At 46.8% G+C, this 27,359-nt stretch overlaps 1 protein-coding gene across 1 annotated transcript in view; it reads left to right on the top strand.

The window, feature by feature from the left end:
- The first annotated feature begins 10,973 nt into the window (after positions 1 to 10,973).
- The window catches only part of DCHS1 (dachsous cadherin-related 1), a 33,765-nt gene continuing 17,379 nt past the window's right edge, over positions 10,974 to 27,359 (top strand). The window contains exons 1-2 of the mRNA XM_036221330.1: positions 10,974 to 11,266; positions 25,202 to 27,111. Coding sequence (XP_036077223.1) covers positions 25,321 to 27,111 — 1,791 coding nt within the window. The 5' untranslated portion in view covers positions 10,974 to 11,266; positions 25,202 to 25,320. The remainder of the gene's footprint in view (positions 11,267 to 25,201; positions 27,112 to 27,359) is intronic.

Here is a 27,359-nt window from a genome sequence, read left to right as displayed (position 1 = left end):
GTATATTCCTTCTCCGTTCAAAACACTGTGCTAGTACAGAGAATACAGAGATAACTTTTCAAGGGCCCAACAGGCCAATTGGAGGACTAGATCATAAACAAATCAATACAACATAGTAAAACAGATAGTAGGAAAGTGGTGCACACAGATTTACTAGAGTACCAAAAGAGGAGGAGATCATTGAGGAACTTCAGTGGAAACAATGCTAGGGCTGAATCTTGAAGCATGGGGGAGAGAACTCAGACATGAGGGCATTCCAGGCAGCAAGAACTACAGGTAAAAGTGCAGTGCATGAGAAATTCCAAGTAAGTAATTTGGTACAGCTGGGATTTAGTATTTGAGGAAGAAGTAGAGGAAATGAAGCAGGAAAGCCAGGCAGTATCAGGTTACAAAGGGTCCTGTAAGACATGATAGAGTGCTTGGATTTTATCCTGAAGACCAGGGGAAGCCACTGGAGGATTTTTGAAGGGAGAGAAAAAGGATCAGATTTACATTTCAGAAAGATCATTATTGCATCAGACTGGAAAATGGGTTAGAGGGATGAGACTAGAAGCAAAGGAACTGAATAGGAGGCTAGGTAAGGAATCCAAGGGGAATTGATTAAAGACAAGACTAGGCCAGAGACTGTGGAAGTGGTGAGACACTGACAGATCGGACAGCAATAGAGGAAACAGAATAGACCAGACATTGCGTGTGATTACATGAGGTATAGGAAGAAGTGAAGAGTCAAGGATGACACCAAGTTTCTACCTGGACAGTTGGGTGGAGTACTTCCATTCACAGAGATCCATCCCATTAACGGGATAACAGAGAAGCAAGTCTGAGATTACTGTGATAAACTTTGTTGAAAATAAATTGTGTTAAGGAGCTGTCTTGTGAACAGAAGATATGTATATATGCTACAGACTTATGAGCTTAGAAAATATGTGTTAGCTCGCAATACAGATGTGAGAGTCACACACACGTGGGAAATGGAGGCAACTGGAGCAGATGAGATTTACAACAAACAATACAGAATAAAAGTGGGGAAAAAAGGCCTAGGATAGAGCCAACATTCAAAGGTCAGACAAAGAGAAGCCCTCTGAGGACAGTAAAAAGGGGAAGAGAGTATCAAAAACATCTATTTATGTCTATCTCAGTAGATTGTGAATTCTTGGTGGCAGATGCTAGATAATGTTGGTGTTCTCAGACCCTACTGTTGGCCAGAATCCACAGTAGTGGTTTAATGAGTATATTGGCCACAGGTCTTGGGAATTAGGGTTTTCACTGTTGACCTCTGACAGAGCAGAAACCATAAAGACAATTCAAGAAATTAGATAACAAAAGAGAACACAGGGCAGAGATATGCACCTTGAAAGGAAAGGAGATTTAAAATTAATTTTGAAGATCAGTGTATTCATTTTTGTTTTGGTCTGAATGTTTGTGCCTCCTCTAAATTTATGTATTGAAATCCTAATGCCTGATGTGATGGTGTTAGGAGGTGGGGCCTTTGGGTACAGTCCTCATGAACAGGATTGGAGTTCTTATACAAGAGACCCCACAGATATCCCTTGCCCTGACCACCATTTGAGTATATGACAAGAAGTCACCGGCTATTAACCATAAAGAAAGCCCTCACCAGAACTTGACCATGCTGGCACCTTGACCTTGGACTTCTCAGCCTCCAAAACCTTGAGAAATAAATCATTATTGTTTCTAGCCTATCCAGTCTGTGGTATTTTATTATAGCACTCTGAACAAACTAAGACACTTACAATGAGTACTTTTGCCCATCCTTAGTCATTGAGACAGGCACTTAAGGGTACATATATGTTGAGGGAAAAGTCCAAAATGATGGGCTGAAGGCAAAGGGCTAGGAAGGAGAACTTTCTCATTCTTCATTGTGGTTTCCGTGTGTCATTCGCCTTTATGTAAAGTCCCTTTTCTTTTGGTACTCCACATCGTTTATACTGCCTCCCCTGATGGTCCGCCTTTGAGGAGAAAACGTAAAGCCCAGAGTTAATCACAAAGTGAATCATTAAATTCAATCAATCAGAGACCTAACAGGATGGGCTAGAATGACAGAATATCATTAATTTAAAACATGACTGATAAGTCAACATGGAGCTAGCAGAGATAGAAGCAAGTAGAGGATGGTCAAAGGCCTCTCTGCAGGAGTCGTACAAACACCAAGAAACAGCTCCTCCTGGGCAATTCATGCTGGGCTGTTGGGGGATGGAGGTGGAGAAAGACAGCTTCTGATCACTCACACGTTTTGTGAAGTCTTAGGCCCAGAGACTTGTTGACCATCCTAAGACCTGCTACCATTCCATTATGCGCTTACTCTATCCATGTGGATACCTCATTCAGGACTTTGGCCCCATAGTTCTTTATTGCTCTCTGCTGTTGAAACCTATCTATTAAGCCCACTCTGTTTACCAGGATAAAATCCTTAGGAGTAAGTTTAACAAAAGAAGTACAAGACATATATATTGAAAACTACTAAACATTACTGAGAGAAGTTTTCAAATGCCTAAATAAATGTAAAGATATGTTCATGGATTGGAAGACAGTTTTAAGATGGAAATGCTCCCCAAATTGATTTACGGCTTTTAACATGATCCCTATCAAAACCATGGCTACTTTTTTTTCCCCAGAAATTACCAAAGCAATACTATAATTCATATGGAAATTCCAGGGACCTAGAATAGCAAAAAAAAAAAAAAAAAAAAATCTTGAAAAAGGAGAACAAAGTTGGAAAACTCATACCTCCTGATTTAAAATCTACAAAGTAATTGAGACCGTGGGGTATTGACATAAGAATGGACATATATATCAATTGAGAGTCCAAAAATAAACTCATACATTTACAATCGATTGATTTTTTTTGACAAGTATGACAAGAAACTCAAATGAGAAAAGACAAGTCTTTTCAACAAATAATTCTGGACTAGATATCCACATGTAAAAGAATAAAGTTGGACCTCTACCTCACATCACACACAAATATTAACTCAAATGGATCATAAACCTAAATGTAAGAGCTAAAACTATAAAACTCTTAGAAGAAAACGTAGCAGTAAATCTTAACTTTGAATTAGACAATGGTTGCTTAGATATGATGCCAAAAACATGAGCAACAAAAGAAAAATTAGAACTCATTAAAATGAAAAAACTGCCATGTTTCAAAGCACATCATAATAAAAATAAAATGCAAATCCACAGAAGGAAAGAAAATATTTGCAAATCAAATATCTGTTACAGAACTTGTACCCAGAACAGATAAATAAGCTCTACTATGCAACAATAGAAAGACAAATAACCCAATTTTAAAATAGGGAAAATATTTGTATAGACATTTATCCAAAGATGATATATAGCTTGTTTCTGGTTTGACAAGAACTAAGAACCCCACCAGGTTTTCAATGTGAAGATCCAAGAAAATTTCCTCATGCTTCCAGCAGAGGGATGGGAAAGGTGACCATTTTGATATATACCCAAACCTGTCTGTTCTCCTTAGCAAGGAGAATGAGAAAAAAAAAAGAAAAAAGAATATCAAGAACTGTGGGATAACAACAAAATATATGTCATGGGAATACAAGAGGAGAAAGGGAAAAGGGAACAGAAGAAATATTTGAAGTAATAATGGCTGGAATCTTTGAAACTAATGTCATACACCAAACCACAGATACAGAAAGCTCAGAGAACACCAAGCAGGATAAATGGGGGGGAAATCTACATCTTGGTGTAGAAAACTACAGGACAGTCAACCTACAGAAAATATTCAAGCCACAGAAAATCAAAGACAAAGGGTAAATCTTCAGAGAAGCCAGAGAAGACATATAAATGACCAACAGCATATGAAAATATGCTGAACATCCATAAAAAGGAATAAAGCACTGATATGTGCTATGATGTAAATGAACCTCAAAAACATTCTAAGTGAAAGAAGCCAAACACAAAAGACCACATATTGCATGATTCCATTTATATGAAATATCCAGAATAGGCAAACCCATGAAGACAGAAAGTAGATGATTCATTACCACAGGCTGAGAGAAAGGAATGGGAAGTAACTGCTATTGTGCATAGGGTTTCTTTACAGACAATGAAAATATTCTAGATTTTGATTGTGGTCCTAGATATAAGGCTCTGATTATAATAAAAACCACTGTAAATTATATATTTTAGAAGGGTGGACTTTGTCAGCCCCTCTCCCCCCACCCCACCCCCGCTTCCAACCCTGACCTATGAATGTTGCCGTTTCCCCCCAGGAACTGGATTTCTGAAGGTAGAGGCGTCTCCTCCCACATGCTCCCAGCGTGCACGGGCCTGGTGGGCCTGGTGCACTGAGATATGGTTTGTGGCTCCACCTGGGGCACGAACCCAGGACCTTCTATAAAGCAGATGTGCTAACCACTACACTATGGAGCCATACCAAATTATACCTTAATAAAAATTTAAGCAAATAAAAAATAAAATCAAAGTAAAAACTATTTAGAAGTAGTAATGATTGTAATCAAGGATAGGAATAAGCAGAGCTCTTAAGTAGTCTTCCTAATGTGACATGAATGGAACTGGCAGAAATTCTACATAAGTTTCTTAGATGTCACTACAGCAGGAGCCCCATTTATCAGTCTTCATGACATCTTAGAACAATTATCTTGAACTAATGACTTTATAATAGCATTTATATAATTAATTCTATCACTTATTTCATAACTATTAGTACCACCTACCAATCAGTATGAAAATACAGTATGGCCATATTTCAGTTCATATCTATATAAAGCTAAAGAAAGAAAGCAAATTATTGGATTGAAAATCTTTTGAAAAAGAGAACCCCCCCCCAATTGCTTATAAAATTTTTGACATTTGAGTCATTGCACAATACTTGTAGAGCAAAATACACAAGAAATTTTCATTTCCATAAGTCACAGATTAAAAGCAAGGAAAAACTCAGAATATACTGACTTTGCCAACCATGGCAAAATAACTTCAGTGAAACAGCTGCAAATAAATGAAAACTAAAACTAAGCTAGACTAAACTTCAAATTAGTCAACTGATTCTAGTAGAAAGAAATCTTCAAAAGTAGTTAAAAATCATCAAACCATGCAAACGTTGTAAATTACATGTAATTAAAAGAAACAAAATTTTAGTAAATTCACTGAATTGGTCAATTTCAGCCAATTGATCCCTGTGAATTGAAGTTCAAAGAACTGGCTTTCCTTACTTCCCATCCCAGAGGATAGGACTCCTTCCCCTTCACATTTAACCCCTCCATCTGTCCTAGCTCCCATCCCCTTCTGCTTTCTCTGGCTCTTGCTCTCTGGGAGACAATCAGGAGTGTTTTTTCTTTCCTAGTCTCTACAGGGAACTGAAGCCCTTCAATGCCTGGAAAACATACTAGCTCTTGGACGATCCCAGTTCAAACAGTGCTGGACTCGCCATTTTTAATAATCCTGCTCACTTTCTCCAGGGCTGGTCTGTACTGAAGAGCTCTAATAACTTGTGGCTTCTCATGAGCATTTGAACAGGGGACTAAAGCTTGGAGCAATCTGAAACCAAGCACTGCTGCTACCAGTACTGCCTCCTGCACTAAGAAGGAACAAATGAAACACAGGACCAGCAAGAATTGTCAGCCTCCAATCCTGTCATCCAGGATCATCATTCACATGGCAGGCCTCTCAGGTTATCTTTTCTTTCCCATTTGGGCCATCGCCACACTGATCTATCTTTCTTTGCCCCTACTTAATTCACCCTTCCACTGCTTCCTTGTTTTAGCCCTTCTCATTGTGGACCCACCTCCCAATCTTTCCTGTTCTGAAATGTCTATTTCGTGGTGACAAACCCCTAAATTCTCAGTCCCTTTATATACCTCTGACCCTTCACTTCCTCCTCAGTGTTGTCACGAAAAGATCTCCCCTCTTTCAAGGACTTTAGTGTAGCTGTGCCTACATCCTTTGTACTCTCACCGGCATCCTCAGCTCCATAGTCCTTTAGGCCTCTAAGCCCACTAGCCATCATTTCTCTTGATAGCATCTCCATTCCTTTAACACTTTCCTCAAGATCCCTTATGCCTCATTTTTCACAAAATCCAAATACCTCCCTAGAGTGAATGTATCACCAGGTATGGAGGTCTCAAATTCCTACCCAGATCCTCACACTGATCTGCATCCTCACCCATCTTCCCTTTCAGTCTTAAAAGAGGAAGTATCTCTCTCTGTTAACTACCAAGTCCTTCCTGTAGCCAAGGTTAATATTTCAGTCCCTCTTCTCTCCTGTGGGACATTGCTCCACTAGCCATTGCCTTTCATTTAGTTTCTTATCTGTGGTGTTAAACATAGTCCTGCTGCTTTCCTTTTTTCTCCTGTTAACTATCCTCTCTCTCTCTCTCTTACCTTACTGCACTCACTGAGTAGTGGTCCTTGATTCTGCTGTCTCACTAAAAGCCTTTCTTAACTCTGGTATAGCCCCTTCATGTCAGCCACTCATTTAACAAATAGTGATTGAACATCACCTATGAGCAGGCACAACTCATAAGGTAAATAAAGCGGGTTTACTGTTTAGTGGAGCAGATAGACATTTAATCAAATTCTCACATACCAGAACCTTGCAATTGTGATAACTGCCACAAAGGAGAAGTACCAGGCACTATCAGAACTCATCACATAGGGTCTTGACCTAGTCAGAGAGGTCAGGGAAGATGTCTGTGATGGGAGTGATGCTTCAGCTGAGACCTGAAAGTGAAATGATAGGTCACTCGTTTAGTAGTTATTTCTTTCTGTGGCTTCTATAATAAAATATTGGACACAACTCTCTTCAATTCTTACCATGTTGGCTGTTTCTTCCTAATCTCCTTCAAGGCTCTTCTTTTGTTATCCACCCCTTAAAGGTTGCCCAGACTCTCTTATTACTGTATGTTCTCCACAGGTGACCGCTTCCATTCTCATGGCTCCACCTAACCACCTATAGACAGTTGGTTCCAGAATATCTATCCTCAGTTCAACTGGCTCTTCTGAATTCTAAATTTTATACTCAACCACCAAATAGACATCATTATTTGGATATCTCACATACATCTTAAATTCATCATGCCACAAAACAAATTCATTATCTTATCTCTCTCCTTGCGGACTTGCTCCTTCTTTGTCTCCCCAACTTCATAAGTAACATCACTAATGTATGATCCAGGAATGAGGAAGACATTTTAGAATCCTCACTTCTAGTCAGCCACCGAGTATTATGGTTTTATCTCTTACTCTAATCCTACTATCAATTAGTGTACACCCTCGGTACAAGCTGGGCAGTTGAAATTGACTCTCATCTGGTCTCCTTTGGTCCTCAATATTACAGCCACAATAATGTCAATTTCACATCACATGATCATTGTACTTCCCTTAGTAATAAACCTTTCAATGGCTCCTCACAGCCAGGACCCTTTACATGACATACAGTATCCTCCAGGATTTGGCCTTATTTACCTTTATGGCTTCATCCTTTCATACTAGCCCACATGCCCTACACTCCAGCCAAGTCAATCTACTCAGGATCATCACCAACATCTACCTATACACCAACCTCCAAAAGCTATTTTCTTTCATGCCCTTGATTTTGAACATGGTGCTTTTTATTCTGCCCAAAAGTCCTTTCTCAAACTTCTCCCTCTGCTACACTTCTACATCCTTCAAAATCAAGTTCCAGTGTCATCTTCGTGACACAATTCGCCGACGTCCCAGCCCTGGACTGGGTTAGAAACCCCCTCTATGCCCACAGTCTCATGCTCTCCTCTATCATTATACTTCCCAGTGCTAATTTGCAGATCTGTCTTCACAGCTTACTGTGAGCTCCTTAGTCATATCTTAACTATGTATTAAAAGCATAAAGCTGGCACACAGTGGACACTTACACGTGTCTTCAATAAACGAAGAAAGCAAGAAAATACATTTAGATCAATTATATCTCAATAAAAGAAAAAGGCAAGACATTTACGTTCTTCTGTTTTAAAAACTCTAGCCCCCTATAACACCACCTCCCCCCACCACGCCCCCACTTAATATAGATCTCTCTCTTTTCAGGTAGTCAAGCCTCTTTGAAGAATGGTCTCTATTTCAAATCTTCAGTGCCTTTTGCTTCACTAATTTCCATCCCTACCACTCCACTTACCCTGTCTCTAAGGTTACCAGTGGCTACCCTCTGGCCAAACCCAATGGATACCTTTTGGCCTTTACTTCCCTGGCCTCCTCTGTGTCATTCGGTCCTGATGACCACTCCCTGCTTCATGGCACCACTCACCTCCCTTCCTTTCTTCTCCTTCTCTGGCCATTTCTTCTCACTTTCCTTTGGAGGCTGCCTCTCCTCACCTGAATCTTTAAATGTTGGAGGTCCTCAGGTCCTAGACCCCTTCTCCAATGTACATGCCATTCCTGAGCAATCTTATTCTCTCTCTTAGCTTCACTTGCCACTTGTTACATTTACCATATAAGGCTACCCAAAGCTAATGCAAGTCCTCATTTTTCCCAATAAGAAAGTCCAAAAAGCTTTTTGACCAAGCTGAATATTTGCAGCTTTAGGAATAAGGATGAAACAATCAAAAGTTTACTTATATTAGTTAGTGGACATCTTCAGCCACCTTATACATTTTCCAGAATGGATGACCTCTTTCTTCACATGAGGATGCAGCAGTTTGAATCCACACATGATGCAGTCAGTGGAAACTTTATCCCAAGTCACAAGTCTCATTGCATCACACTAGGGCAGTTGTTTTTTTTTTTGCATGTGTCCCACAAGAGTATATTCATGACCTCTAAAAATCACCTAATGTATTACCTTTAAAAAATAATTTTTAATTGTTAATTTTTTTACTTAACTATAACATTCATACAGAAAAGGGTACAAGTCATTTATTGTTCAGCTCAATGAATTATCACCCACATAACATCACTCAAGTCGAGAAATAGAACATTTCCAGCATCCCAGAAACCCCTATCAAGTACTACTGTATTACTTTTTAAAGTGGTCTTTTAAAAGTGTATTTAGAAACATCCAACACATGCAATTGTGAGGTCATACTACCAGGAATAGTTACCAAAGCTGTGTTTAATTGCTTTGATTATGGGTTCTGTGGCATGTGACCTATAAGAGCATTCAAAATAGTATTGCTGAGGACATTTCAGGTTAATGAGTCTTGCACAAACAGTAAAAATAGCATTTATTGAGAACTTACAATGTGCTAGGTACATAGTAGTTAACATATCTAAAATCATTTAATCATCAGCCCCATTTTATGGTTGAGAAAACTGATGCAGAGGCAGGTTTAGTACCTTCCCAAAAGCCACACAGCTTGAAAATGGCAGAGTCTGGACCCCAAGCCAGGCAGTCTGGCTTCAGAGTCCACAAACTTAGTCACCATGCCATACTGCCTTATCCAGTGGTTTGTTGTTCAAAATAAAGTAAATGAGATCAGACCCTGTAACATAAGAGACTTTGTAAGGATGCAAATAGAAGGTTACTCTCTCTTTCCCGAGGGATGATTTTGGAAAAGTAAAAAAGCAAAAACCTCACCCCATATTCAAGCTTATATGCTATTTGCAGATGACTCCCAAATATTTGTCCATCCCAGACCGCTCTTCTAAGCTGCAGACCTACCCTCTCAACAGGCACTTCAAAGTCAGCAATACAAATGGAAAGTCATCATCTTTCTACATCGCCCCCTACGAGCTACCCCTGCTCCTTTTGTCTAGCACAGTGAATGTCATCACCATCCACCAGGCTGCCCAGGCCAGAAACCTGGATATTATCAGCGACTTCAACCTCTCCTTCATTCCTCTCTTTCAAAATTACACTTCCTTCTGCTTTAACTAAAACTTTGTTCTCTCTCCCCAGAAGTTCCTGATTTCTTTGTGCCATCTGAATAAGTCCCAAGTCCAGAATACCTATGGACTCACAGCCTACTGCACAGTCATAAGGACAGAAACAGAGGAGTCAAAACTCTTCTAGTTCTTTAATATTCTTTTCTTCTGTCTGATTTCATTTCTCCCATTTCCTCTATCTTGGCCCCGCAAGCCCGTTCCCATCTCCCTACCCAGTTTCTACCTCATTTTCTTTTCTGGAGATTATTGGGATGAAGAGATTCGGGGATGATGGAGTTAGACCATCATCCCCGAATCTCTTCATCCCAATAATCTACCTCTAGCCTCAAATTTGGGATGAAAGAGGAAGTAAGGGAAAGAAAACTAGGCGATGAAAAGGGGAAAGAGGCAAAGAGCATGGAATCAAAAGAGGCTAGGAGGAGGGAATGGAGAGATTAAGATGGAAGAAGAGGATGGGGAAAGAAATGCATAGGGACAAGAGGATGACAGAATGGAACGGGGAGAAGGTGGGAGGAGAAGCGGGTGATGAGGCAGAGACAGGGAGAAGGGGTTGCGGAGAAAGAGATGAAAAAAAGAGATGGGGTGAATGGGGTGGAGAGACAGGGAAGGGAGAAGGGCGTAAGGGCAAGTTGTGAAGAATCTGATGTGGTGGAGAGGCTGGGGAAAGAGCACCGAGGAGAAGGGGGTGGAGAGAAAAGGATGGGGAGAAGCGGTGAGAAGAAATGGATGGGGAGAAAGGGAGCTGAGAATGGAGAGAAAAGGGTTGGGAGGGAGAAGGGTTGGACCAGAGGGAGACTAAGACAATGAGGGAGTAGAGGGGGTGGGAAAGAAGATGGAAGGGGAAGACGAGAAGGAGAAGGGGATGAGAAGAGAGGACATAAAGAATGGGATTGGAGGAGGGAACGGGACGCCGTGACCGGGAAAAGTGGAGAGAACGGGAACGTGGGGACCGCGCGACGCTGGGGCCGGATCCGGGGCCGGGGACTGGGGCGGGGAAGTCGAGGGGCGGAGAAGACCGGGCGGGCGCTGGGGGTGCCGCTGCGCTGAGCGCGGGCGGGGGCGGGGGCGGGGGCTCCGCGGGCGGAGGGGCGGGGGCTCGGGTTACCGCGCGGAGGGCGGGTGAGGGTTGGGGAGGGGGCGCGGGGCCGCGGCGGCGAAGCTCGCATCCTCCGCGGGGCGGCTGTGGAGGAGGCGGCGCCCCCGCGGTGGCGGCGGCGGCGGCGGCGGCCTGACCGACCGACGGCCAGGGGCGCGTGGACCGACGGTCGGCTGCGCGGAGCTGATCGCGGGCCCGGAGACGGCGGCGGCGAACGATGCGCAGCCCCAGGCCCCGCGCGGGCAGGCGCTGCCCGGGGGGCTGACCGCAGCCGAACGACGCCCCAGGACCTGGCGAGGGAGCCCGCGCTGCGCGGAGGTCAGTGCCCGCTGCCACCCGGCCCGTCCGGCCGCGCCCGCCCGGCCCGCTGGCCTCTCCCGAGCGGAGGCGGCGGCGGCGGAGCCGGGGGCTTTGTTCTGAGCTGGAGACAATGGGGGCGGGGGGGTGGTGGTGTCCTGGGCCTGCGGGATGAGGGCGAGCGTGAACGTGAGCGCGGGGGCAGGGCCTAGGGGTCTTTGTGTGCGTGTGTCATCCAGTCGGGGTGTGCGCTGGCATGAGAGTGTGCCGCGGGGGTGCGGGCACAGTGTGTGTGTGTGTGCGCGCTACCGAGCGTGAGTGTACAGGCTGAGTGTGAGTCAGTGCGTGTCACCAAGAGGTTGTGTACCCATGTCTGTCCGCTGGCCGTGTGTGTATGTGCGTGTCATTCCGAGGGTGTGTGGGTTAGAATGAGTGTGTGTCATGGTGAGCGAGTCCTTGTGAAGAAGAAGGGGGGGGAGAGAGAGAGAGAGAGAGAGAGAGAGAGAGAGAGAGAGAGAGAGAGAGAGAGAGAGAAACTGATTGTGTGTGTTTTGCCTGCCACTGTGGAAGACATGTGTCAGAATGTGCAGGATGGATGTGTGACAGAGACAGACAGACAGAGACAAAGAAACTGAGGGGTAGAAGTAATGAGAAGTAGAGGAGAGACCGGCAAAGCCTCAAGTGGAGGCAGGTCATCCCAGCTGGGTGTTCTCAGTTTGTATCCAAGACACCTTGATCAGAATCCTGTGCAGGGGACAGAAGGAGGTCACCACAGGCCTGGTTGGTTCCACGTGGAGGGGTGGGGAGAAGGAGGTCTAGAAGCACAATGAACTCTGTGTGGCCGTGGGCTGGGCCCGCAGCCACAGGGTCATAGGCCAGAAAAATATTGTTGCTTATGTCAACTCCTCAAATACCCACAGGGGACATAGTCATAGCCCTACTCAACCCACAGGGGACACAGTCTCAGGCAACACATACTCACAAGAGATGCCTTCAAAGCCATCACACCCCCAGGAAGCACTTTCAGATCCAACCACACCTACAGAAGATGCTCTGAGGACAACACACACCCACAGTAGAAATGACCCAGCCGACCCAGCCAGTACATTCTCACAGGATCATTGTCAAGACCAACACATACGGTAGGAGGCACCATCACAGCAATACACATGCAATGGAAACACTGTCATAGCCAACCCATCATCCGAGTTATACTTTATCAGAGCTGCCCATACACAGCAGGCATCCCAAAGACCTGACGTTAACAGGAAGCTGTGTTGTAATCACCATTACGCACCCGTTTGTACAACCCATAGGAGATACACTTAGGTGACACACCTCAGAGTGAACTGTCCCAGCCGTTCAGTAAACTCCCGTTAACTTGTGATGCTCATACCATCACTCTTCATCCATACACTACCCAGGCTTACCCTCTTGTTCCCTGAAAACTTGGAGACATGGATCAGAGGTCCCCTCACCCATGGTTCTAAGTCTCCTTCCAAAACCCCGGCCTTGCAGTTTCTTGAGCTCTTTAAAGATATTCTTCTCCCTTCCCAGGACAACCCTGTAGAGCTGGTCCCTCTCTAAAATTCTAAACACCTGCATTCCACTCTGCCCAGAGCCTCCTATGTCCTTCCAGTTCTCAGATGCCCTCCTTCCCATTACACTTACTTTTCAACCTCATAATGACCTCTTGCCCTTGACCTCTTTGCTTTCTCCTAATCAGCTCCTTCCTGGCTTTGGGCTTTCCATCCAATTTACATGCCCAGGACCATGCCTTCAGCCATTCCTTGGCCTCTCTTGGCTATATTGCCCTTGAGCCCACCGATCCCACAAAATTACAACCCTAGCTGGAATGAGCCTTCAACCATGCCAGGCGATGCCTCTATAAATTCATATTTCCACAAATTCATGCTTCCACAAATTCTACCCTCAACTGTGCCTTCCATAAATAAATAAATGATTTTTTTTTCTATTTTCATCACACCCGTTAACCTCACATCCCTCACCCCATTGTTTTCAGCAAATTTACTAGTCAATCCACTGGTTCATTCATCCTTAGTAGGACCACCTACCACACTGCCTGGCACAGAGTAGGTGCTTAATATATGTTTGCTGACATGGTCCTTGCCTTGATGGAGCTTACAGGCTATGGGGTGAGTGCTGTAACATGGCAACACATAGTAGGGAAACCTAAGCCAGTGTAGGGAAGTCAGAAGAGGCTTTCTAGAGCAAGTGACATTTAAGCTTCAGCTTGATGGGTAAATAGGAAGTCAACCAAAGGATAGGCAGAGGTGAGGTAGAGTGGGTAGAGAATATTCCAAGCCAAAACAACAGCATGAGAAAGCTACATGAAGAAAGTGATGTATGTTTGAGCCTGGGTCTAATAGCATGACATGAGGAGAGGTGAGAGAGTCTAGGAGACAGAGGTCAGTGGAGGGTTAATTGTATTGTACAGTTCTGGTAGGTCATATGAAAAAATTTATCCAACCCAAGAGTAATGGAAAGTCACCAGATTATTTGAAGCTGTGGCGTGATATGATCAAATCTGTTTTAGAAATACCACTCTGACTTCAGTGCAGAGACTGGAGGGAGGAGTCTGAAAAGGAGAGTTGGGTATTGAAGGAACCCGGGGAGGGGATCGCACTGGCCTAAACTGGGGAAGTGGCAGCACAGAAAGAGGCAGTAGATGGTTTTAAGAGTTCTTTAGGCAACAGGGTCTGCAGGACTTAGTGACAGAATGGATGTGGAGGTTGAGGAGAGGGAGTACATAAAGAGGGAGGAAGTGCTATCAGATAACCTAGTCTACTCAAACACCGAGAAAACTGAGGCCATCCAGCTTGAATCCTCTCAGCTTTCTGCCTCTTCCTTCAAATTTTACTGCATCCTCCTCAACCTTTTCTTCTTTCCTGTCATAACGAAGAGGCATCTCTTCTATTTAAGACCCGTCCTCCACCTGTGTTGTGGATTCCATCCCCTCCTTCTTCCACAGGGACCTTGCTTGACTAAACATTCCATTTCTTCCCATGTCTCAGGTTCAAATAATTACTCCATTTCTAACCCCTGTCTCCAGTTTCTCCCTCTATACCCATTCCTCCTGTGAGTACATGAAGAGCTTCCAGTCACCTGTAATACTCAATTAACTAAGAAATTCTCACGTTACTTCACTGCCACATTTTGTGAGTGGCTTCTGCACGAAACTGCTCCCACTTCCTCACTTCCCATTTACTCCTGCCCCTCCAATGCAGCTGCTGTCCCTAAGAAAAAATGACCTCTCACCTGCCAAATCTAGGGGCTTTTTTCAAAGTCCTCGACTGCTTGACCTCTTGGCAGGGTCTGACGTCGTTAATCGTTCTTTCTCTTTGAGTCATTCTTGTCTTATGGCTTCTGAGCTGCCATTTTATTCTATCAACATTTAATAAGCTCTAATGTGTCAACCACACTGCTAGGGGATGGGGATACTATGGTAGAAAGCACTGTTCCTACCCTCAAGATGTTTAAACCTCAGTAGGGGAACCAGGCAGATAAACATTATTGCAGTATGGTGGGTTCCATGCATTTTTCTCCCGGAACAACTCCTGGCTGCTTTGGGAACTTCGTCAGGTGGCCCCTAAATGTTACTGTTTCTTAGGGTTCTGGCTTGGACCTTCTTATCATCTCACTGTATACACCCCTCTGGGTGATCCATCTCATTCATTTCCAGAACTTTAATATATACAAGCTAATGACTGCCAAATATCTACCTCTTCCAGACCTGTCTTCTGACCTCCAGACCTTCATATCTGCTTCCTACCTGATCTTTACTATGTAGCTTGCGAGCCCCTTAACATCTCCAAACCCGAACTCATCATTCCATCCTCCTCCAAAGCACCATCCTCACTCAGTTCTCAAGCTATAACTCAGAAATTAACTGTAGCCACTCCCTTCTCCACAGCTGCTATAACCCAGAAAGTCATTGGAACCTGTTGGTTCTACCTCTTTTCCTGCCTTCTCTGATAATCCCTTTCATTGATGGCCTCAGCTCATCTTTTCACATAAATTACCGAAAGACCCTTCTAACTGTCTCCCTAGACTTCTATTCTTCCCTCTTCCAATCCATTCTTCTCACTGCAGCAAGAGGGATCTCTCTAAAGTGCAAATCGAACCATGTCATTCCCTACTCAGCATTCTTGAGTGTGTTTCCACTGTCTGGGGCGAAATCTCCACCTAATAAAGCTTGTGAGATACTCATGATCTGACTCCCCCAACCCTCCCCGGCCTCATCGCCTGTCCCATTTCCCTAGCTCTCTCACATTGCCAGTTCCAGCCACATTGAATTCCTTGTAGTTCCCCAATGACAGTGCATTATTCCATGCTTCTGGCCCTTTGCATATATTCCTCTCTGCCCTAAAAGCCATTAACTCCCTTCTCCTGGCTAACCCATTCCCATCCTCACATCTAATCTCAAACCCCTCATTTCCTGACTCTACCAGGCAGGCTTGGGATCCTCTGGTCTTATTGTTGTCATTGCCTCTTCCCTGTTCTGTGTCTCTGACTGGGCTGGGACCTCATGATGGCAAGGTTGCATATTAGTAATCTGCTTGTCCCCAGGGCTCCTCTACAGATTCTTGGCAATGAACAAATGAATGAAAAAAATAAGGCGCCTTGAAGCACATCCCCTCCCCTCATACACTCTTCAGAAGACTGACATCTGGTCTCAAAAACTCACACAGTCGAGATAGTTCCACTGATTTCCATGTCCACATATCACATTAGAGACAGTTCCACTCCCCTTCCCCACAACTTATCCTTCCTCACCCTATGCTCTCTCCTCCTCTCTCCCTTTCACCTGGGCTTCTCTTTTCCTGGATCTTCTTCCTCTCCCCTCTCTTTATTTTTCATTCAGCTAGCAAGTGTTTAAGGAGTAGAAATTTGAAGATCCAAATCTCTTGGACCGGGCGCCTTACTGGAGTTCTCAGAGAGAATGAAAGATGAGGAAGCTGCGACTTGCCATCAGGCCACAAGGCATTACAGGACCCTGCCATTTGCTCCACTCCACCAGACCCCCTTCCCTGGAGGTGCCATAGGCATCTCCTTCCTCTAATGCCCCTCACATAACACCCACTGGGAGCCCTCCAGCTCCTGGCAACCTGGCCCCTGTTCCTCCCCATATCAGGTTCCCAGATACTTGTGCTCTTGTCCTCTTCTCTCCTGGCTATCAGCAGTAACGGAAGCAAGACTGGACTCTATGATACCCTGGCACCTGCAAAGCAAAAGCCCTTTCGAGGGGTTCACGCTGTTGGGTCACGACTTATAACTGGCTTCCAGCTGCCTGCCCCTTCCTTAAGTTCTAGTGTCTACGTTTCCTGGGTAACCCTCTGACTTCTAGGCATTTTCAGCTGCTGCCATTTGGGAAGGGCTTCTCTGTTCTTGTGTCCCCTAGTGAGAGGGCACCTCCTCCCAGGGGTCACCTGGAGCCCCCAAGCCTGAGTCAGCATGCCTGTCTGTGTTCTGCTTAGCACACTAGAATCTCTGTTTCCGTTTCTTTCTCTAAGCTGCTCAAAGGAAGGAGCTGTTGTCTCTTAGGGCCTAGAACACACCTCCCATAAGATTGGTGATGAAGGAGGAGGAGAGAGAGGAACGGAGGGAGTCGAGGGGGTCTGTACATTTAAGACCTTCTAGTCACACCACTTGCCACCTAGGTGACCTTAGCTTCTCTGAGCTCTTCTTTCCTCAGTTGAAAATGGAGGTAGCATTGAGAGTTGTTTTGAAGATTCAGAAAGAAAACTATTAAGTGCTCAATTCTCAACTTAGCTAATTTTATTTCCAACGTCTCAATCCCTTTATTGTGCTCTCCTGACCCTCAACCTCCTGCTTCCCCAAACTTGCTTTTCCCTCTTGACGTCTCTGGGTTGCTACGTCTCCAACTTCTCTACTAGCTCCAGCCTCACTGGCCTCTTCTGCAGTCTGGACTCCAGTTGTCAGGGTCAGACCTTAGGACCAGGATCTTGCCGCCCATCACTACCACCCCTAGTTCCTTCACCCTGTATAAATCTCCCTATTTGTAAACACCACAAAGGCAGGGACTCGATCTCTCTGAGTCACTGCTATTTCAAATTGGTTCTGTACTGCTTAATATGGTGTTTGGTACATGGTGAGTCTTCAATAGAAATTTGTCTAATCAATCTATTAATGAACCATTTCACAAGCATGCACTGGGACTGCCTCTCCCTATTTTTTTCTTTGTCTCCCGGAGACCTCCGAGCATCCTCTGGTCCCTTCCCCTGTCTCACCACCTGACTTCATGCCCAACTGACCCTCAACCTGGACTGGCGATTACCTCATCACGGATCTTCTCCTCGAACCCACTCTGTGCGCACTGCCAGAGTTATTCTCCTGAAGCAGAGCTTTGCTCATTCTCTCTTCCTGTTCTATCACCTGGCTGGTTACATGACCCTTAATCAGGGCATTCCAAGCCCTCCAGCAGAGAAGCACCATGGTTTAACAGGAAGCTCTAGCTTTGGAGTCCATCATAGCTGCATTCCAGATGTTTCTCTGCTACCTGCTCTGAGCCTCAGTTTCCTCATCTGTGAAATAACACTTATCTCGGTGTTATTCTGTGTGTCTGCACACAACAATAGCAGCTGTTTATTGAGCCTTCACTGTGTGCCAGACGCTATGCTAAGTTTTTTTTTATACCATTTTTTCATTTAACTCTTTTATCGACTCTATAAAGTAGACACTTTACTCCTCCTTTTACAGAAGAAGAAACTAAGTGTCAGAAACGTTAAACAACTTTCCCGGGTTACACTGTCAGTGGTAGAGTCAGAATCCGAACTCGAGTCTGTCTGACAGCAGAGCCCATCTTCTTAACCACTGTAATAACAGCTCAAGTTTGCACATAAAATGCTTACTGTGTGCCAGACTGTTCCGACTACAAACATAGTCTCTATTTTATAGATGAGGAAATGGAAGCAATGAGAAATTAAGGGGCTTGCCCAAGGTCACACAGCTAGTAAGTGTGAAGCTGGGCAGAAATCCAGTTGGTTTGGCCCCAGAATCCACATCTTTACCACTATCCTGTCCTGCCTCACTATGACATATTGCCTTCCGATTCTAGGAGTGCAATAAGTGTGCATTGATGAATGAATCTATCCTGACATCTGGTCTGTGGCCAGTCGTTAGTCAGTTCATTCTCTCTATTTCCCAGTGCAAGGAGGTTGCACCCTTATGGCTCTCCTAAAACTGTTCTCCCCAAGATCACTATTGACTGGTAAAGCCAGTGGCCACTTCTCAGCCCACATCTTACGTAACTCTTAGCAGCATTGGATGCTATCAATCCCTCCCTCCTTGTGGATATGTTTCCTCCCTTAACTTCTGTGATACTACCTCCATCTCCTTCTTCTCCAAGATGAAGAAAGGTCTCCTCTGTCTATGCCTTAAGAGTGACTGTTCCCCAGCGTTCTGTCGTAGACTCGCTTCCCACATTGCACGTCCTATCCGATGGTCCCCACATCCATGGCTTTTGGTTACCCGTTGGTTTGTCCCAATCCATATCTCCAACGCAAACCTCTCTCCTAGGCCCCAGTTCCAACTGTGCCTAGGCTCTCTCCACGTGGGGACACCCAATAGGCACCTAAAAAAATAGCTTCTCCACTGTGGTACCCTAATGGCACCACTTTAGTAACCAGGCCAGAAGCGTAGGAGTCAGTCTAGAGTCCTTCCATTCCCTCACCCTTCTGGAAGAGGCGGCGGCCAAGTCTTGTCAGCTTTACCGCCTTGCATATTTCTTCTCTGTGTCTTCTCAGTCCCACTGCTCCTGACCTGGGCTGTTAAAGACACATCTTACCTGTCTCCCTCCTCCCGTAGCTTCTTTGCTTCAGACCTCCCTTGGCCCGCTAGGACTCTTTCCCTTAGCCTTCCTGTAATTTCTTCCATCTTTCCCTTCCCCCTGCATCTCAGGCAGTGTGGAATGTATAGTCCTGGGATCAAATGGAGGCTGTGTTAATTCAGGAAACTCGGTTCAGTCTGAGCTTCAGTTTTCTCAATGGAAGGCGGGACACCTTCCTCACAGGGTTGTTACGATGATTAAATGAGATGCTGCCTGTGAATTGCCTAGCATAGGGCATAGCATGCTGTAAAAGCTCAGAAAATATATGTTCTTTCTACCTTGCCTGCTCACTTCCGTCCCCAGCCTCTCCCAGGATGCCTCCTGGGAACCAGACCTCGGGAAGGACAGAGCTAGGCTCTGGGTACTGCCTTCCCATGGGGTTGTCCTAAGGCTCTCCAGGGAAGCCAGCTTGTCAGCCTCCTCTCCTCTCCGTCCTAGTCCCACCGACCCCCAGGACCCACCTGTCTGGGCTAGCTGTTCTTGTCTCTGACTTACCTCTCTCTTCTGCATTAACACCACTCACTCTTCCCTTTGCCATACCCACTCCCTCTCCCTCAGTTTTGCTCCCTGTCATCTACCCACCAGAACTCTTTCCTCTCTCATTTTTGCCTGGCCCTGTATCTCCACCTCCCTTTGCTCATGAAGGCTGCCCTTTTTTTCCTCCACTACTGTGCCGGTCTGCCTTTCCTAGCTCCCCTTCTCACCCTGTTGTCTTTCTGGTCCCTACCCCTCCCTGGCCTTGGGACAGGAAGTTGAGGGAGGAGGCCTGAGTGGTGCCAGCAACCCCAGCCTGCTTCCCCTTCTGTACCTCGGGCCACTCCTCTACTTCCTCCTAGTGCACCCCCTTCCCTTATGGTCCCCCAGTTCCTCCCCCAAACCACCTCTCCTTCCTCTCCCATGTTTCCCCTGCTCCCTGGTCCTCTAGACACACAGGCTGCAAGTGGGGGGTGGGGAGGGGATTGACATCACAGTGCAGGCCCCAATGAACGGTCTTGCCCCTCCCCCTCCTAACGAGAACCAGCTGTGGTTCCAGAGGCCCAGATGTGGGGCTAGAGGGGGAGAGCAGGATGGAGCCAGAGGACAGAGTAACAGGACTGGGACAGAGTGAGGGCATGTAGCAAGGCAGAACTGGGTGAGAGAAGAGGCGTGACAGATCTGGGGAAGAAAGAGGACGACAGATCTGGGCAGGAAACAGCAGATTGTGGAAAGAGACAACATGGATGGTTTAGGCCAGATCTCGGGGAAGGGATGGGACAAACCTGGAGAGGGAAAAAAACAGGAACAAGGAGGAGGAGCAAGTCTTGGGGAAGAGGCACTGAGAAACACTGGACAGATGGGGAGAGATGGTGCCGAGAAGAGTTGGAGAGAGGATGAGACGGTCTCAGGAGAGAGTCTGGAGTTCGAGTTTGGAACTGGAAGCCCTGGAGCAGGAAGTGATGAGGCACAGTCCAGACGGAGGCCCCAGGGACCTAGAGGTCACAGCTGCAGCCACAGAGCTGACCACGAGTGCCCCGGCAGCATGTGTGAGAGCATGCCTGCGTGTGGATGAGTCTCCAAGTGTGCGTGCGTGTGCCTACTGTGTGAGTCTGTGCATGTGTGCAAGTGGGTCTCTGTGTGTGTGTGGGAGGGTGGGTATGTGGGAGTGTGCTTATGTGTACATGTGTGTGTGGAGGGGGCAAAGGGGGAGTATCTGTATGAATGTGCCTGCCCATGTGAGGCCTCTGAGAAAGTGTCTTTCTGTATGTATGTGTCTGTGTGCATTTATTTGCACGTATGTCTGCATGTGTGTGTAGGGGGGCGGTCCATGTGAATAAATTTGCCCGTCTGTGTGTGGGAAAACATGTTTCTCTGTATCTGTGAGGAGGAGTATCTGTGTATATGCCTGGGCTATGTATCAGTCAAGGTAGCCTGTTCACGTGTGAATGCGTGTGTGTTAAGTGTGCTTATCTGGATGTGAGTCGGTGCATGTGTGGGTCTGTGACTTTATGAATATAACCTTTGTATGTCCACTGTGAGAATGTATTGGAGGAATTTGCACTGGACAGGGACCCAAGCTGGGTGATGAGGAGGGCACCAAGGTCTAACTAGGCTGCGAGAAGGGGAATCTTCTTGGGTCCGAATCTCTCCTTTTCAAGGCTAATTATTTACTTGAGCTTTTATCTCATACCCTTCATACATCCTTTCATTCAAAAAAGTTATCAATCATGTACTATGTGCCATGCTCTGTGCTACACACAAAGGTGAATAAGTTACGATCTTGGCCTTCAAATAGCTGACATTATGTCTCTGAGTAGGGAGACAGAGAGTTATAAGTGTGTAATAAGTACATTGACCTCACTGCCCATTGTATTCTCTCCCCACCAACCATAACTTTCTCTCTACTGACTATTTAATTAACAATAATCACGCCGCGGATAAACCTTATCGGCTACGATACTGCCACTGCACAAAGCTCTACTGATTGATTATTTAAATAGGACCAGCTCTTAACCCTTGATGCCTAACTCAGTCTCTAGGCCTAGATCTCTGACCCGGACCTCTGGGCCACCCCTGTATTCTCAGCCTCTCTCATCTTTGAGTCAAAAGTATTTTCACTCAGACCTCCTTGTTCTGAATTTTTCTGACCTGTTATTACATAGGGCAGCTCTTGAGCCCTGGGAAAAGGGGTCTTAATGCACACATAGAACCCCAGAACTCTGAAGCCAAGATGAGGGGGCCCAACAGGCATGGTGCTAGGAACTGATGAGAGAGCATCTACCAAATGCCCAGCTCTGGGACCTTTGCTTCCATTGCCTCCAGTTCTCACAAAACCTCACAAGGTAGATATTAACCATAACTAGTTTGTAGATTAGGGAAATAACACGAGACTGGGACTCTACTCCAGCTCAAACTCTAGAGTCCCTGCTGTTTTCATTGCCTCACACAGATGGGAGAGATAGGTGTTGGAAGTTTAAGAGGGGGGTCAGAAACTCTCCTTTAGGAGAACAAGGAGTCCTAGAGCAGAGCAAATCTATGAAGACCCAAGGACACACTTCCGTAGTCACAGGACTGACCATGGCACCTCGGGCACCTGAGCAATCATGTCCGTGGACATTTCTCTCTGTGTCAGTATGTGAGTGTGGTGGTGTGTACTTCCGAGGCTCTGACCATTCAGCACTGATTGCCTGCTCACACTGTACCTCTACTAAATGATGGAGAATCAAAAACTAAGACCCTGAAGTTGCTGCCCTCAAGGAGTCACCGATTTAGCAGGATGCCAGGGGCAGACATATGAACAAATCAGAGCTGTTGTGCAGTTTATTGACAGTGTGCACCAAAAGCTGTGGGAGCCTAGCGGAGGGTACAGTGGGCTGGGCAGGGAACTGAGGGAGATATCATAGGGGATTCCTCAGAAAACAGGAAATTTAAACTGGATCGTGAAGTTTCAGTAAGAGGTAGCCACTTGGAGAGGATTTATAGAGGGTATCTCAGAATGAGAGAATAATGCGTACAAGGCAAAGAGTTGGGAAGGAACACAGTAACGGGTTTCATGATAGAATGCAGGGTATGATGGGGAAAGTAAAGGTGGGGCACACTAGAAAGGTTGGCAGGAGTCAGGTCAGGAAGATACACTAAGAGGGCTGAACTTTATATTGTGGGGCAGAAATTCTATACCTAGTCTCCATGAACCCCTCAAAACTGCAGACACAGTTTACGTGTATCTGCATTGTTTTTTCCCTAGAGGGGCAGCAGTTTTCTGCTCTCAGTAATGGGGAACCAATGGAAGCCTTTTGTCAGCAGTGGTTTGGTGAGAGCTTGTGTGTACAGCTCTAGTCAGGTGGAGATGGATCAGAAGGGCCAAGCCAGGAGGCTGGGGAACCGGTAAGGAGATGTTGCAGGAATTGAAAGGAGTGATGACAAAGCTCGGACCAGAACAGCAGCAGTGGGAAAAGAGAACAAAGGGCAGACTTGAGACACGTCGAGTTGAGATGGTGAGATTTGGACAACTAATTGGAAATCAGACTGAAGGAAAGCAAGGAAGCAAGGAGAGCTTCTGTATTTCTGACTTGGACACCTGGATGAGTGGTAGTGCTGTTCACAGGAAAGAAAATGGAGGAAGAAAATCAGCTTGAGGTGATGGTTGGGGATATGATGTGAAGGAAGTCTGGTATATGGCTAGACATGTGTCTCCAGAGCTCTCCAGAGCTGGAAATGGGGATTGGAAAGTCATCAGCAAATAGATGGTACATTAAAAAACAGTTGACACATTTGAATTGAAGGCATGGAAATGGATAAGATCGCCCAAGTGGAGTGTGAAAAGTGGGAAAAGATGCGGCCAGAACTGAGTCCTGAATGGCACCAATTTTTAAAGGATGGGCAGAGCAAGAACTTCCACAGGAGACCGAGGAGTGGACAGTGAAGTCCAATGGAAGCAAGAGGTGGGGTATCAGCATGTGAAGCCAAGACAAGTAGCCTTCGAAAAGCCAGTGATCAGTAATCCAGTGTTCCAGAATGACACAGTAAGAGAAGGATTTAAAAAGTGTCCATTAGATGTAGAACATAGAGATGATTGGAAGCTTAGCGAAAGCTTGCCATAGGAGAGGAAGCCTCACTGTGTAGAGGGTGGAGGGTGTGAGAAATGAGAAATTGGGAGTAATGAATCACCCTTTTAGTGAGGGCAACCTCTCCACTGATTCTGCTCTCACTTAGTCACTAAATGCTCATGAAGCTTTACGCCTCCTCCTTTTTGAACTTCAGCAGCGTTTGAAACCCTGGCTCCCCTTAGCCTCAGAGGCACCCCGCCCCCATCTGGTTTTCTGTCTCTCTCTGTCCAGCTGATGGTTCAGGCCAGAAATTTGCCCATCATCCTTGACTGCCCCACTCCCTCATCTCCTGCCTTCAGGTAGTCAACAAGCCCTGTCTGTTCCACGTACCTCCTAAACCTCCTGCGGATCTATCCGCTTCTGTCATTTTCTTTGCTAACACTCACCCAAGTCACCATCAAAGCAATGCCATCGCCTGGACTCCCACAAGTGTGTTATAAGGGCTGTCCTAAGACAACCATCCTATCTATGTACCCCTTGTTTTCCAAAGGGCAGCGACAGTGATCTTCGCAAAATGTAAGTCCTGTCTTGGCTTCCATTTGCTTTTAGGATAAAGTAAAAATCATCGATATGGCTTTTGAGTTCCTGCCCCATTTCATACTGTCGCCCCTAGCACTCTACACCTCACACACGTTCTCTCCTAACCACCCCCTACACTCTTAGTTCTTTTTCGACTGTGGACTCGAAGCCTTTCCACATTCTGTTCTCTCTTCGAAATGTTCTGTCCTTTCTGTATCCCCTTCTTTGTCCACCGTTGCCTAGCTAACACCTACTCAGTAGGTCACATGACTGTCACTTCCTCACAGAAGTTTTCACGGCCTCCCTATGTTAAGCCCCTTGTATGCTCTCAGAGCTTCCTGTATTTCTCATAGCCCTTACTTATTGCACTTGTAATCACTTGTCTGATTCCTGGATTATAAGCCCCATGAAGCCAAGGACTGTTTCCTTTCTTCATGGATGTGCCCCCAATGGTTCCACATAGTAGGCACTCAATCTCTTATTGACTGGACAGGAAAATAAAGCTAAGGGAATATATATACACACATATATATAACATAAATAACATATATAACATATATATTTATTTATCATATCCTCAACCTTCGCCTCTTACATAAGAGCCTTCAGCATATTTAAACACTGATAGAAGACTCCAGCAGAGCGGAAGAGGTTGACAATTCAGGTAAGGTTCCCAAGCACATGGTTATTGAGGTGAGTATGAGAAGGAAATGAGAAAAGACTGGCCATATTTTAAATCTAGAGATGGAAGAAAGGGAGTCTGAGGGCATTCAGACCTGAACAGTAGGAACAAAACAATCTGTTGAGACGGGGGTTAACGTGGGTTGGGGACCTGCCAGGGAGAGACTGGGTTGGGTCCTGAGACCTGAAACAGGGGCTTCCTGGGCCCAAGATGGGTGCGAGGCAGTACAAGGTCTAACCCCAGTCTCCCTGGACTATTGATCCCTCTGCCATCATGACCTCTTTCCTTCTGCTTTCCCCTAGGTCAGGAGCCTGAGCTGGAGCCAGAGCCCGAGTTGGATCTGATCCAAAGTCTGAGATCAAGCTGGGCTCAGAGCCTGGCCTGGAGCCAGAAACCAAGCCACATCTGGACTGCGCCTGTCATGCAGAAGGAGCTGGGCACTGTGCCTTCCTGCACTGGCATGCAGAGCCCTAGGCCCCTCCACCTGCTCCCACTGCTGCTGCTGCTGCTGCTAGGGGCCAAGGTGCCAGGTGCCTGGGGTCAGGCTGGGAGCTTAGACCTACAGATCGATGAGGAGCAGCCGGCGGGCACACTGATTGGGGACATCAGTGCAGGGCTTCCGGCAGGCACGGCAGCACCTCCCATGTACTTTATCTCTGCACAGGAGGGCAGCGGCGTGGGCACAGACCTGGCCATCGATGAGCACAGTGGGGTGGTCCGTACAGCTCGCGTCTTAGACCGTGAGCGGCGGGATCGCTACCGCTTCACTGCAGTCACTCCCGACGGTGCCACTGTGGAAGTTACTGTGCGAGTGGCTGACATCAATGACCATGCTCCAGCCTTCCCGGAAGCTCGGGCTGCCCTGCAGATACCTGAGCACACTGCCGTTGGCACCCGCTACCCACTGGAGCCTGCTCGTGACGCAGATGCTGGCCGCCTAGGAACCCAGGGCTATGCGCTGTCTGGTGATGGGGCTGGAGAGACATTCAGGCTGGAGACACGCCCCGGTCCAGATGGGGCCCCAGTGCCCGAGCTTGTAGTTACTGGAGAGCTGGACCGAGAGAACCGCTCACACTACATGCTGCAATTGGAGGCCTATGATGGTGGTTCACCCCCCCGGAGGGCCCAGGCCCTGCTGGATGTGACACTGCTGGACATTAATGACCATGCCCCAGCTTTCAATCAGAGCCGCTATCACGCTGTGGTGTCTGAGATCCTGGCCCCTGGCAGCCCAGTCTTGCAGGTATATGCATCTGATGCTGATGCTGGTGCCAATGGGGCTGTGACTTATGAGATCAACCGGAGGCAGAGCGAGGGTGATGGACCCTTCTCTATCGATGCACACACGGGGCTATTGCGGCTAGAGCGGCCACTGGACTTCGAGCAACGGCGGGTTCACGAACTGGTGGTACAGGCACGCGACAGTGGGGCTCACCCTGAGCTGGGCTCTGCCTTTGTGACTGTGCATGTGCGGGACGCCAATGACAATCAGCCCTCCATGACTGTCATCTTCCTCAGTGCAGATGGCTCCCCCCGAGTGTCCGAGGCTGCCCCTCCTGGCCAGCTTGTTGCTCGCATCTCTGTGTCAGACCCAGATGATGGTGACTTTGCCCACGTCAATGTGTCCCTGGAAGGCGGAGAGGGCCACTTTGCCCTAAGCACCCAGGACAGTGTCATCTACCTGGTGTGCGTGGCTCGGCAGCTGGATCGGGAGGAGCGGGATGCCTATAACTTGCGAGTTACTGCCACAGACTCAGGCTCGCCACCACTGCGGGCCGAGGCTGCCTTTGTGCTGCATGTCACTGATGTCAATGACAACGCACCCGCCTTTGACCGCCAGCTTTACCGACCTGAGCCCCTGCCTGAAGTTGCACTGCCTGGCAGCTTCGTGGTGCGGGTGATGGCCCGGGATCCTGACCAGGGCACCAATGGTCAGGTGACCTATAGTCTGGCCCCAGGCGCCCACACCCGCTGGTTCTCCATTGACCCCACCTCAGGCATCATCACCACTGCTGCCTCGCTGGACTATGAATTGGAACCCCAGCCACAGCTTATTGTGGTGGCCACAGATGGGGGCTTTCCCCCTCTCGCCTCGTCTGCCACAGTTAGCGTGGCCCTGCAGGATGTGAATGATAACGAGCCTCAGTTCCAGAGGACTTTCTACAATGCCTCGCTGCCTGAGGGCACACAGCCTGGATCCTGCTTCCTGCAGGTATGTAAGCCCTGCACACAGAGGGATGCTGCTGTGGGCAGGAGTAGATCAGAGGGCCATAGGGGACCTCAGAGCAAGAACCAGGCCTTGCAGGTGCATTTATTGATGGTGACTTATGCAAGAAGGTTCCGTCCTATCCTATGAGTTCCAAAGTCTGTGTGGGGATTAATGAAGATGAGAGAGTGGGGTGCAAGAGTTGGGCCGAGTAATCTTGGCAGTTGAGAGAATTAAGTTTGGATTTATAGAAA

The sequence above is a fragment of the Rousettus aegyptiacus genome, unplaced genomic scaffold (genome assembly GCF_014176215.1).
Source record: "Rousettus aegyptiacus isolate mRouAeg1 unplaced genomic scaffold, mRouAeg1.p scaffold_m13_p_5, whole genome shotgun sequence".
NCBI classification, from domain to species: Eukaryota; Metazoa; Chordata; class Mammalia; order Chiroptera; family Pteropodidae; genus Rousettus; species Rousettus aegyptiacus.
Note: the sequence above shows the minus strand (reverse complement) of the source record. Positions and strands in the feature narration are given on the sequence as shown.